This window comes from Equus quagga, chromosome 13 (assembly GCF_021613505.1).
Source record: "Equus quagga isolate Etosha38 chromosome 13, UCLA_HA_Equagga_1.0, whole genome shotgun sequence".
In the NCBI taxonomy this organism is placed as follows: Eukaryota; Metazoa; Chordata; class Mammalia; order Perissodactyla; family Equidae; genus Equus; species Equus quagga.
This window is the reverse complement of record NC_060279.1, coordinates 61,343,391-61,357,486: the sequence shown is the minus strand read 5'-3', so window position 1 is coordinate 61,357,486 and position 14,096 is coordinate 61,343,391. Positions and strand designations below refer to the sequence as shown.

General features: G+C 37.7%; 1 protein-coding gene across 4 annotated transcripts in view; it reads left to right on the top strand.

Annotated features, from left to right (window-relative positions):
- The first annotated feature begins 344 nt into the window (after window positions 1–344).
- The window catches only part of TERB1 (telomere repeat binding bouquet formation protein 1), a 44,430-nt gene continuing 30,678 nt past the window's right edge, over window positions 345–14,096 (top strand). For 2 of the 4 annotated variants that reach the window (XM_046683265.1, XM_046683262.1), the window contains exons 1-4: window positions 345–937; window positions 3,409–3,471; window positions 13,456–13,566; window positions 13,762–13,890. In XM_046683265.1, the coding sequence (XP_046539221.1) occupies window positions 3,441–3,471; window positions 13,456–13,566; window positions 13,762–13,890 (271 nt within the window). In that variant the 5' untranslated portion in view covers window positions 345–937; window positions 3,409–3,440. The remainder of the gene's footprint in view (window positions 938–3,408; window positions 3,472–13,455; window positions 13,567–13,761; window positions 13,891–14,096) is intronic. The other 2 variants (XM_046683263.1, XM_046683264.1) reach the window with 2 other exon arrangements.

Sequence of the window (14,096 nt, the reverse complement as noted above, 5' to 3'; positions counted from 1 at the left end):
GGCCTCCCCGCCCCCCATGCCTGGGCACGTGCTGCCACGCGAGCCCCGTGCCCACCGTCCCAGAGCCCGAGCCGGCTCTCCTAACTCGGGTGAATGCCCGTCTGGGCAATGGAAGCCCTAAAAACAGGGGGTGGTGAGATTAGATGATTTCCCCTTCAAGTAGTGACTCCCCACTGCTAAAGACCCCACATCCACACCCTTGCTACTCGCCTGCCCGTGGGAACGTCGTGGAAGAGAAGCCGACCCAGAGACGCCGCGTGGGGGTGGGGCGGGCGGCCGGAAGTCCCGCCCTGCGGAAGTGCGTGTGGCCTGGTCGGCGGGAAAACGGGTCAGGCGGCGTCGTCGTAGGAAGGCAGCAAGGGAGAAAGCGGGGGAGTCCAAGCGCTGTGACTTGAGGGTAAAGGCCACGGCCGCTGCTCCCTGCGCCTTCGGGGCCTGCCCAGGCCCGCCTTGGGACCGTTCCGTCGTGGCAGGCGGCCTGCGGCCGGGGTGGCCCTTATAGCGGCCAGGATGCGGGTCGCCCCGCTGTTCCCTTCTTAACTGGCCTACGTGAGGGGATGGGTTGAGCAGGGGCGAGGGGCCTTCCTGAGGAGGCCGCAGTCCCCGCAGCCTCTGGCAAAGCGATTGTCACGTACCACTTAGGCCTCTGGGGGCTGGCGGTTTCCGACCCGATTGTGCTTGAGCATAGCCGGGCCTCCCCAGCTGATTCTGATGTAGGCAAGGGTGGGAGCCACGGGGACATCGGTTCTCGGGTCGAGGCGGCCCCTGAGGGAAGGGCGCGGTACCTGGGCTGCCTTTGGGGCCCTCCCGCTACCGAAGAGTCGCCTGCGGTGGGGCCCGACGGCGCGTTTAACCGGCGCGGTCCTCACAGGGGCTGGGGAACGCTCTCGGAGGAGCCCGAGGGGCCGCTGCGGAAGGAGTTCTTCCGGCCCTTTAGGTGAGCGGGCCGTGCGGGGATGAGCGCGGATGAGGAAGCGGCGGAGGGGCCTCGCCGCCTCAGAAAGCTCGTGCGCCGGGTTCCGTGGACGCTGGGGCGGGGTGACGAGTGTGGGCGCGGAACGGCGGCGCCAGCCTGCCGCGGCCCAGGCGCTCGTGTGGCGGCGTGAACCCGCTCCGGGCGCCCCCGTCTTGTTTCCTGGTCCGATTGACGCTTATTTCTCAATGTCGACAATGTAGTCATGGCAGTTAGTAGGATTTTCAGCCCCCCCCCCAGCCTTACACAGAAAGATAGCATTTATCTTTCAGGTATTTGGGGGGATATTTAGATTTCTGAAGCTTTTCATGTTAACGTTTTCTAAGCCAAGTAAAAGAGTTCAGCTAGTTTTCTTGCTTAAATTTGGATTTGAGTTAAACAGTACTATTTTTGGAAGTAGATTGAGTGGATCCTGTAAATGGGGTAGTTTCTTCCTGTTACCTGGAAAAATCTTTTTTTTTTTCCTGTGAAAATACAGTAAATCATTTTGGAATCTTGTCGTTCATTACAATTTGCATCTTCACTAAATTACTGAAAATAATACTCTGCTTTATCGGGCAGATGGTTTTGTTCTTGGGAATAGACTGTATTTTATAATTTTAAGTATAATTTTTAAATTATCAGTCCCTTGAAAGTTACTGTCCTTTGCTGTGGATGGTTTTAAGCACTTAGCTAGAAAGTAGATGACTTGTGTAACTCTACTAGGTACTTGGCAAACTTTAAATTTACTGTGCAAAGTAACCATTTATTAGAAAACGGTATAAGAAAGACAAAGGGGAATAGACGGTAGTGTGTTTTGTCAGTTTCGATTTCAAGACATTTATATTTAAAAATTATATCCCTCTTTAAAAATAAAATTGTATTAAAAAGCAGAATAGATTGACTGATTAAAACTAAGAGAATAGTCCTTAAATTCCTTCACAAAGCAAAAACCTCCACATGTGATACAGTAGTCCATTTTTTTAGCAGTCTGTTTTTTAATTTAGTCTTCCTTTTCCAAATCTTTACCCATTTTCCTGAAGGTAATGCATGTTTACATATGGGAGACAGTATACTGGGGCGTAAGAGTGTAGGGCCCGGCCTCAGGTTTTCTTGGCAGCTCTGGCACTTGGTAGCTGTTTGAACTTGGGCAAATTGTTTACCCTCTCATCATCTGACTTTATCCTTATTGCTTCCCCGTAGGGTTGCTGTAAAGATTAAAAAGATAATGTTTGTAAGGTTTATAGAACAGAGCCTGGCCTATGATAGGACTTGTGGAAAGTCAGAAGCTTTTATTATTGTAAAAATTGTGAAAAATAGAAAACAGTGGAATAAAACACCATAGAGCCACCAGCTAAAGAATGCAATTGTCAGCATGTTCCTGTCTTTCAACTAGTTTTTATGTTTGCCTCTACATCATTGGGATCATGCTGTAGATAAAATTTTTGTCTTGCTCTTTTTGATTAACATTGTAACAGAAGCATTTTTCCTTGCTATTAAACATTTAGAGTAAACATCAAGGTTCTTGTAACCGTATCCTGTGGATGTACTATAATGTACCTAACCAGTCTTCTTTTAATGAGATATTTAGGTTTAAAAATGGCAAAGCTAGTATGTATTTGTACATTACTTTATTAAAAATTCTCACATTTACTATTAAAAATTTTTTGTTTGGGAATTTTTGTTTTCATTTTGAGAGTGAGAATTAAAAATAGAAAGGATAGTTAGGTATCTCCCTTGAACCACATAGTGTTGGAGTAAATAATTTTGGAGTTCTGTGAGTCCTAATTTATTGTTCTAAGAAGTTAATTGGAATCTGTTACATTTTTCTAAAAAATCGGTTTAGCATTTTAAAGGATATGAGAAGCCATTTCAGCGTTGCCAGTTATTTTTAAAATTCTTCTAACAAATGATATATAAACAAAGATTTAAGCTCAATAGTGGAATACTGTGTTGAAAGAACCATGGATTGTTAGAAAAATTTTTAGTATTAAACTTAGCTTGTTAAGAGAAATGCTATTCCAAAGTGTGTGTTCAACTTCTGATTCTGATTTTTGGAGGGGTGCCCAATCTGAAACAGTGGGATGAAAATTTATGGGAAAGAAAATAAGGAAGTAGGACCAGAAGAAGATCAGTCAGATTCAGTCAACCAATCATCCATGTGTTTATTTAATGTGTTGAATGCCTCTGGTGCTTAAGAAAACCAGATGCGCTCATGTATGTTTTCAAATTTAATTCCTGTAACAACTCAATGAAGTAGGAACCGTCTACTTTACATTTGAGGAATCTGAGCCTCAGAGAACTTAAGCACGCCCTGTATCACACATCCAGTAAGTTGTAGATTCAATCCCTGTTCGTCTGGTTTCAGGTAAACTATTCTTTCCCTACCCTTTTGCATTTATAATGCTGAAATTCTCAAACATTGATTTAAATTGAGAAAACACTTTATCTTATAGATGAAATATAAGGAGAAAGAATACAGACAAGCATGGAAAGTGAGGACACAAAGAAAATACAAGGTGAGAAATTCATGGATCATAAACAGTCATGCACTGCTTAACAACGTTTTGGGCAACTACAGACCACATATATGACAATGGTCCCATAAGATTCGTACCATGTAGCCCAGGTGTGTAGTAGGCTATACTGTCTAGGTTTGTGTAAGTTCACTCTATGATGTTTGCACAGCAATGACATCGCCTAATGATGCATTTTTCAGATATATCCCCGTCGCTAAGTGACATATAACTGTATCTGGAATTAGTTTTATAATATATTTGTGGGATATACTGCAGATTATCTGACAGGATCCAGGAAATGAAAGAATCATTCAGCAATTTATATAAATATTTTTTGTGTACGTACACTGTGCCTGTCACACTGACTTCAGAAAGCTGACATTCTAATAGAAAAAGGCGTGCTGATAATTAGAATACCATATGATAACTGGTTTATTGGAGGTATGTACAAGAACAGTGAGAACTTGAGAGAACCACTATCAAAGTATACCTGGAAGTACAGATTTCAGAGTTGTCATTAGAAAGATGGAAATTAAATCCATGGGCATGGAGATTAACCAGACAGGAAATATATAAAAAGGAAAGGATAGGGAATAGTGTTCTTTAATGCATACTGTTACATAAGGCTTTGGCTGAGGAAGAGGGCCCTCAAAAGACAGAAAAATTCAGAAAGGTGAATGGAGAGTCAGGAATGTGATATTTTGGAAATTAGCCTTAAGAATGCTTCATCAGAAAGATTGCTTGAGAGCATTAGTGTCAAATGTCCACAGATGATGACTGAGTTATCCACTGGATTTTGCATTTAGGAGGTCATTTGTTTTATTAACAGTACATTTAATAAACTTCAGCCAGATTGCAGTATGTTGAGGTATGGTTGGGAAATAAGAATCTGAAGACAATATGAAATAGCTTACTCGTCTTAAAAGCTTGACTGAAGATATACGGCAGTAGCTAGAGGGAGGTTGTAATGTTAACAGGTTCTTATAAGGGGCATAGAGACAAGGGAATATATGAAGAGTGAATGGGCATTCTGGAGAAGAAGATGAAGAAACTAGAGAGAGGATAATCGTAGACGCCCCTCTCAGACCATTTATCGCACTACGGAAATTACCTACATCCTTCTCTGTCTCCATCACCAGATTATGAGTTCTTGGAATCAGAATCCTGTCGGGTACAGAGTGGATGCGTAGTAGGCATTCAGTAAAGATTTGTCAAAAGAATAGAGTTTTAAGGAGGTCATGAACCTATAATAGTGTCTTTTGAGTTGCCTGTGAGAGAAATCCAACTCAAACCAGTTCAAGCAAAAAAGGAAATGTATCAGTTCTTACAGCTGGGAAACAGAGTTGTGAGGAAGAGTTCTCCAAAGAAACTGCAAGGAGGAGGGAAATCATTCTGGACAGGAAAAACCCCCACCAAACTATAGTAGTTGTAGTCACTAAAGGGTCCCAGAACACGGGTGAATGGATTAACCATGAACAGGAAGGGAGCTGGATACCTGTTCTGATATTGCAGAGGAAGAGATAAGAATGGGTGTGGCTGTAGATATTTTGTAGGAAGTCTGTACTGTAGAAAGTGTTTCGGGAATTCTGTCAGGCCTAACTAATCTGTGTCTTTTTGACTGAGGGTTTATTCTGGTGTTTGTAATCTGCTTTGCCCAGAGAGCAAGGCAAGCCAGAGATGCCAGGTAATTAATGACCCTTTCCCTGGGAGCAGCCCTAAGCAAATGACCGATGGGAGTTGATGGATAAATACTCTTCACCTTCTGGCAGGGATGACTCTGAGACACATGGCTCTACCCTGGCTTCTAGAGTTTCCCAGTAGGATTAAGCTCTAGTTACCCATAATAATAACTTTCTTTTGTCTGTCTTCCCTTTCCTATTTTACCTTCTTAAAAAAGTGCTTGTGCTCAAGTCCCTGTCTCGTGGTCTACTTCTGGAGAAACCCAAATTAAAACATAAAATGGAAGAGAGTGAGATGTGGGGCTGGGGTTGGACGTTTGAAGAGAGCTGAAGATTTAGAATAGCCTTTGAGGAAAATGGGAGGCAAAGCAGAAGGGAGTGGGAGATAGAGCTGACCTTGGATGGGATTACTAAGTAGAGTCAGGGGCTGTAACTTGGAATGCATACAAGATATTTGTAAGGTATAACTGCTTAAATTTTTTTCCCTTTAACAGTGCCCAAATTTGAGCTGAAAAAACAAAGAAAGGAAAGTGTTTCTGAGTCTTGATTAAGATTATAAGATATGTTTATTGGAAAGACTAGGAGTCAAAAGAATCCTAGCAAGATAATCGGTGAGGTGATGAATCCTGGCATCTGGGATGAATAGGGAAGGAAGTGAAATGAGAAGTCTTGGAGAACTTAAAGGAATTAGAGATCTTAGGGGTCAAGGAGTAAATATAAGAATAAGGAAGTAAGACAATTGAAAGAATTAGGGGAAATATTCAAAAAGTAAAATAATAGAGTTGAAAATATCAGTGATAGAGCTGTTTTTGACTAATGACAAGGGTCCAAAGTTTGGCCTTGGAAGTGACTAGCCAAATTTACGTACATTTTGAAATTTGGAAAGGAGAGGGACTCTCTGTTTCCCGACATCCATGTCAGTCACCCAAAAGAACTGTGATAGGGGCTGCTTTGGTCATTTGGTCAACTGCAAAGCATACTAGTAATTTGGTTTTTTATATATAATAACTTTATTAAGATATAATTAACATACCACACAATTTGCCCATTTAAAATATATAATTCACTTGTTTTTAGTGTATTCACAGTATTGTGCAACCATCACTACAATCAATTTTAGAACATTTTCATCACCCCCCAAGGAACTCCATTCTCTTTAGCAGTCACCACCCCCCGCACCCCTCCCCCCTTCCCCCACCCCCCTGCAACCCTAGGCACACTAATCTATTTTCTGTCTCTAGATTTGCGTATTCTGGACATTTCATACAAATGAAATCATATAATATGTGGGCTTTTGTGACTGACTTCTTTCACTTAGCATAATGTTTTTAAGGATCATCTATCTTGTATCAGTATTTTCATTCCTTTTTGTCACTGAGTAATATTTCATTGAATGGAAATATCATTTTATTTATCCATTCAAGAGTTGATGGACATTTGAGTTTCCACTGTTTGGCCATTATGAATAATCCTGCTATGAACGTTCACGTATAAGTTTTTGTATGGACATATGTTTTCATTTCTCTTAGGTATATACCTAGGAGTGGAATTGCTGAGTCTATGGTAAATTTATGCTTAACCTTTTGAGGAACTGCTAGACTGTTTGCCAAAGTGGCTGTACTATTTTACATTCCTACGACAATGTATAAGGGCTCTACTTTCTCAAAATCCTTGGTCAACACTTGTTATAGATTGTCTTTTTGATTGTAGCCATCCTAGTGGATGTGAAGTGCTATCTAATTGTGGTTTGGGTTTGTATTTCCCTAATGACTAATGATGCTGAGCATCTTTTCTTATACTTACTGACCATTTGTATATCTTCTTTGGGGAAATGTCTATTCAAATCCCTTGTGTGGTTTTTTTATTTACATTTAAAATTTCTTTTGTCTTTATTGTGCTATATAACATACATAAAGTACATGCACACACACACACACACACACACACACACTCACCCCATTTAGATAAAGCCCAGGTTAAGAAATAGAACATTGCTACCACCCAAAGGCCTCCAGTGGACTCCTATTCAATTATAGCCTTATTGCTACCTACTAGAAGTAACTCTATCCTGACTTTTTTTATAATAATTTCCTTGCATTTAAAAAATTTTACCATCTGTGGGTACGTTTCTAAATAAAATATTTTTCTGTTGTGAACTCTGTTTGAATGGAATCATACTTTATGAATTTTGTTGTTTCTTGCCTCTTTTGCTCAATGTTGTTGTTTATGAGCTTTGTCCATGTCATGGCATGTAGTTGAGTTCATTCATTTTCATTACTCTATAGTAGTGCTCCATTGTATACTAAATCACACCTAAAAAAGCCAATTCTAATGTTGGTGGACGTTTGGATTGTTTCCAGTTTGGGCCTATTGTAGAAAATGCTTTTATGAACATACTTATGGATGTATTTTGGTGTTCATGTGCTCAGATTTTTTTTTAATTGAGGTAACATTGTTTATAATAATGTTTATAACATTATATAAATTTCAGATGTACATCATTATATTTCGATTTCTGTGTAGATTACATCATGTTCACCACCCAAAGACTAGTTACAATCCATTACCACACACATATGCCTAATCACCCCTTTTGCCCTTCCTCCTCCCTCCTTCCCCTCTGGTAACCACCAATGCAATCGCTGTCTCTATGTGATTGTTTCTTGTTGTTTTTATCATCTACTTATGAGTGAGATCATATGGTATTTGACTTTCTCCCTCTACCTTATTTTACTTAGCATAATACTCTCGAAATCCATTTATGTTGTCACAAATGGCCAGATTTCATCGTTTCTTATTGCTGAGTAGTGTTCCATTGTGTGTATATACCACATATTCTTTATCCCTTCATCCCTTGATGGGCACCTAGCTTGCTTCCAAGACTTAGCTATTGTGAATAATGCTTCAGTGAACATAGGGGTGCATGTATCTTTACGTATTCGTGTTTTCGTATTCTTTGGATGAATACCCAGCAGTGGAATAGCTGGATCGTATGGTAGTTAGTCTTAATTTTTGAGGAATCTCCATACTGTTTTCCATAGTCGCTGCACCAGTTTGCACTCACACCAGCAGTGTATGGGAGTTCCCTTCTCTCCACATCCTCTCCAACACTTATTTCCTGTCTTGTTAACCATAGCCATTCTGATGGGAGTGAGGCGATATCTCCTACATGACACTAAAAAGCTTCTGCATAGCAAAGGAAACCATCAACAGAATGAAAAGACGACCTCACAATTGGGAGAAAATATTTGCAAACCATACAGCTGATGAGGGGTTAATATCCAAAATATATAAAGAACTCATACATCTCAACAACAAAAAAACTAAAAACCGAATTAAAAAATGAGCAAAAGATCTGAACAGACATTTCGCCAAAGAAGATATACGGATGGCCAGCAGGCACATGAAAAGATGTTCAATATCATGAACTATCAGGGAAATGCAAATCAAAACTACAATGAGCTATCACTTCACTCCCATTAGAATGGCTATAATTAACAAGACAGGAAACTACAAGTGTTGCAGAGGATGTGTGTGATTTTTAATTGGATTTTTTTTTATTATTGAGTTTTAAGAGTTCTTTCTGAACACAATGCCTTATTGGATATCTGATTTGCAGATATTTTCTTCCAGTCTGTGAGTTTTCTTTTCACATGCTTGATGATATTTTTTGAAGCTCAAAAATTTTCAGTTTTAAGTCCAATTTATTCATTTTTTATTGCTTGTGCTTTTATGGTATACTTCAGTTTTTGCTGGCTTGCTTATTTTCTTAAGGAATTATTTAAGGGACTAAGTTGCATAGCCTGGAGAAGATAAAACCAAGTTGTAGATGTCAGTGGGTGCTTTAGCTGGGAAGGGAGGGATTATGATAGGAAATGTCAAAGTACGAGAGGGGAGTACAGAAGGAAATAAGAGGAGTATGTAGGGACGTTTCTTGCACTCTGCGCTTGTGCCTAGAATTGGAAATCACCATGCCCCATCAAAAATCCTCTTTGGCATGTTATTGATGATGAGTGGCTTATTGATATCCATACAGTCAAACTTTACGGTTTCTATTAATGTAGAACATGACCAATAAGTGTTTGCTGTTGCTCCGAGACAACTTAATGATAACCTTTGTACTATGGTTTTTCACTAACAAATTGAGTCATGAATTATTTCATTGCCAGTTGAATTTCTTTCAAGAGGAAGACTATTGATTCATAATAGATTTTAGTTTTTTTAGTGTGCTCCTCTATATTTTTATGTCCTCCCTTCATCCTGTATCTTTGAGAACTTTAAATGTTAATTCACGCATATGTCAAAGTCTATATACAATTTTATTTAAATCCTTAAAAGCAAGATAAGAAATTTTTTAAAGTCTCTGGTAAAGAATTTTATAGGAAAATGACCATCTATTGTTTTCCTTTTTAGCTGCAAATAAGTATTTAAAGTTTATATTTTGATAAGTTTTGACATATGTATATACCTATGCAAACACTGGCACAATCAAGGTATGAACATATCCTCATGCTCTTTTTTAATACCTCTCTCCTATCCCTTTCCGGACTCCCCTTCCCCAAGCAACCACTGATCTGCCTTCTGTTACTATAGTCTACTTTGCATTTTTTCAGTATATGGAATCACATAGTATGTACTCCCTTTTTGTTTGGTTTCTTTCACTCAGCATAATTATTTTGGGATTAATCCATGTTGTGGCATATATCAATAGGTAATTCTTTTTTATTGCTAAGTATTATTCCATTGTATGGTTATACCACAGTTTCTTTATTCATTCATCTGTTGATGGACCTTTTAGTTGTTTACAGTTTTTGGCTATTACGTAGAATGCTGCCATGAACATTTGTGTATGAGTCTTTGTATGGACATATATCTTGTTTCTTTTGGGTAAATGCTTAGGAGTGGAATGGCTAGATCAAATGGTAGGTATATGTTTAACAACTTATGAAACTGCTGAACTTTCAAAGTGGTTCTACCATTTTATCTTTCCACCAGCAGTATATGAGAGTTCCAATTCCTTTATATCCTCGCCAACATTTGTTATGGTCAGTCTTTTAAATTTTAGTCATTCTAGTGGGAATGTAATGGTATCCCCTTATGATTTTAATCTGCATTTCCCTAATGATTAATGATGTTAAGCAGCTTTTTGTGTGCTTATTTGCTATCTGTATATCTTTTTTGTTGAAGTATCTGTTCAAATCTTTTGCCCATTGTTTTATTGAGTAGTTTGTCCTCTTATTGTTGAGTTTTGAGAGGCCTATATATTTTCTGCATGTACATGTGCTTTGCAGAGATTTTCTCTCAGTTTGTGGCTTGTCTTTTATACACTTCAGAAAATACTATTAAGATAATGAAGTTTTAAATTTTGATGAAGTCCAATTTATTCTTTTTTCCCCCTACAGATTGTGCTATTAGTGTTGTGTCCAAGAAATCTTCACCTAACCCAAGGTTGCAAAGATGTTCTCCTATGTTATCATTTAAAAATTTTATAGTTTTAGATTTTACATTTAGGTTTGCAATCCATTTTGAGTTAATTTTTGTCTAGCGTGAAGTATGGATTCAAATATTGTTTTATTATGTTTCTGAATACGGATATGTAGTTTTTCTAGCACCATTTGTTGAAAAGACTATTCTTTTCCCTCTGCATTGCCTTTTTACCTTTGTAAAAGATCAGCTATTCATATATGTATGGGTTTATTTTTGGACTGTATTCTGTTTCACTGATCTATTTGTCTATGTTGATGCCAATATTATGCTCTTTTGATTACTATAGCTTTATAATAAGCCTTCAGTTCAGGTAGTGTTAGTCTTCCAGCTTTATTCTTTTTCAGAATTGTTTGGCTATTCTAGGTCCTTTGTATTTCCATATGAATTTTGGAATCAGCTTATCAATTTCTACCAAAAAAGCCTGTTGTGTTTTCATTGAATCTAGAGATCAATTTGGGGAGAATTGACATCTTTTTTTTTTTTTTTTAAGATTTTATTTTTCCTTTTTCTCCCCAAAGCCCCCTGGTACATAGTTGTATACTTTTAGTTGTGAGTCCTTCTAGTTGTGGCATGTGGGATGCTGCCTCAGCATGGCTTGATGAGTGGTGCCATGTCTACGTCCAGGATCCCAACCGATGAAACCCCGGGCTGCCAAAGCGGAGTGTGCAAACTTAACCACTCAGCCACAGTGCCGGCCCCAAGAATTGACATCTTAACAATTAGTCTTCCAACCCATTATTTCCCTTTATTTCAATCTTCTTTAATATCTCTCAGCAGTATTTTTTTTTTTGAGGACGCTTAGCCCTGAGCTAACTTCTGCTGCCAATCCTCCTCTTTTTGCTGAGGAAGACTGGCCCTGAGCTAACATCCATGCCCATCTTCCTCTACTTTATATGTGGGATGCCTGCCACAGCATGGCTTGCCAAGCGGTGCCATGTCTGTACCTGGGATCCCAACCAGTGAACCCTGGGCCGCCAAAGTGGAACGTGCACACTTAACGGCTGCACCCCCCGGCCGGCCCCTCTCAGCAGTATTTTTTAGTTTTCAGTGTACATGTTGTTCATATCATTTGTCATATTTATCCCTAAGTATTTCATATTTTTGATGCTATTGTAAATGACATTGTTTTTAAATTTCAATTTCCAATTGTTTATTGCTAATATATTACTGATTTTTGTATGTTAAATGGATATGCTAAAATTTTACTATACTCGCTTATTAGTTCTAGTAGCTCTTTTGTAGATTCCATCAGATATCTACGCAGAAGATCATGTCACATGTGAATGCAGATAGTTTTCCTGTTTTCTTTCCAACTTGGATGACTTTTATTTCTTTTTTCTTAACCGATGGCACTGGCTAGGTTCTCCAATACAATGTTAAGCATTTCTTTGTTCCTGATCTTAGGGAGAAAGAATTCAGTTTTTCCCTGTTAAGTATAATGTTCAGTGTAGGTTTTTTTTTTTTGTAGGTATACTTTGTCAGGTTGAGGAGATTCCCTTCTATTATAAGTTTGCTGAATTTTTTTTTTTTGATCAGAAATGAATGTTGGATTTTAATCAATTGCTTTTTCTACATCTATTGAGATGACCATATGATTTTCCTTTTTAATTTGTAGCATTACAGTGACTGATTTTTCAAATCTTAAGCCAACTCTGCGTTCCTGGGATAAACCGTCTAGGTCGTGATGTACTGTTATTTTAATATATCCTTGGATTCAATTTGCTAACATTGTTTAGACTTTTTGCATGTATATTCATGAGGGATATTGGTCTGTAGTTTTCTTTTTTTCTTTCTAATGGCTTTGGTTTTAGTATAACGATTATGCCAACCTCATTGAATAAGTTGGGAAGTATTCCTTCTCTCCAAACTTTGGGATCAGTTTCTGTAGAACTGATACTATTTCTTCCTTAAGTGTTTGGAAGAATTTACAAATGAAGTCATTTGAATCTGAAGTTTTCTTTGCAGGAATATTCTCTGGATTTCAATTTCTTTCATAGATATAGGACTATTCAGGTTATCTGTTTCTTCTTGAGTGAGTTTTGGTAATTTCTGTCTTTCAAGCAATTTCTCCATTTCACTTAAGTCATTGAATCTGTAGGTATGAAGTACGTAACATAAAGTAGGTATGTACATAACCATTATTGTCTTTTGAATATCTATAGAATCTGTGGTGATGCCATCTCTCTCATTCTGATATTGGTAATATGTATCTTTGCTCCTTTTTTCCTGATTAGTTTCACTAGAGGTTTATTGGTTTTATTGATCCTCTCAATGAGACAGCCTGTTGTTTTTTTGTTTTCTATCTCACTGATTTCAGCCTTGATCTTTATAATTCTCTTTCTTCTACTTACTTCAGGTTTAATTTACCCTTTTTCTAGTTTCTTAAGGTGGAAGCTGAGGTCCTTGTTTTTGAGACCTTAATTCTTTTCTAATTTAGACGTTTAATGTTATAAATTCTCTCCTAAATACTGCTTTAATAGCATTCCACAAATTCTGACATGTTGTATTTTCATTTCATTCAGTTCATTTCTAAATGGCAGATATTTAAACCAGTGTAGCTTTATTTAAAGAGAATAATATTTGGCTTTTTCTATTCATATATTTCATGCAAGGGGAAAACCAAGTAATTATAAGTTCTTTTATTTAAAGAACGTGTTTCTTTTATATATCGTTATTGTTTGTTAGATTATAAAAGTAATATACACTTATTATTTGAAAAGAAAACTTTACAAAGATATGTATTTAGAAAGTGAAATTTAAGTGGTTAGTTTTTGAAAGAAAACATTCAGTTTAAAATAATGAAACTTTTGTTCTTTAGAAATGAAGACTGACCTGAACTTATTATTGGAGTGTCTAAAGTATCAAATGGACAACCCTTTTTCACAAAAGGAAGCTTTGGTCACTATTCATTCAATTTGTCACCAGAACAGTAAGACATGATAATGAATTTTTATCTGTGGTTCTAGTTCTTGAGTATTGCGATATGTGAAATGTGCCTAGTTCTTTGTCTTCCACTCAGTTACTCTACATGTTATATTACTGTGTTCATGTGATTTATTTTATCTATAAAAGAATAATCCAAATAAATATCATTTCTGTTTTGTTTTCTCTGCACACCCTACAGGTAATGCAGGTGTTTATTTTAGGGAAATTGGTGGTTTGACATTTGTAAAAGATCTTGCAAAGTCAAGTGAACATAACGTGGTAAAAGAAGCAGCCTTGTATACATTAGGAACTGTTGCAGAACAAAATGGTAAAATACTAAAACTTTATTTTGTGTTTTCCTTCACATTGTGTTATACTTTAACAAACTACTAAAAAATAATTTTAGAATGAAATTCATTTTTTTACATGTCTGGATAGATTTATCCAGGTACTTTATTTATTTATTTAAATTAATGCATGCTAGAGATTTTATTTAACATTAATTTGTGAAGGAATAAGTAAAATGTTACGACT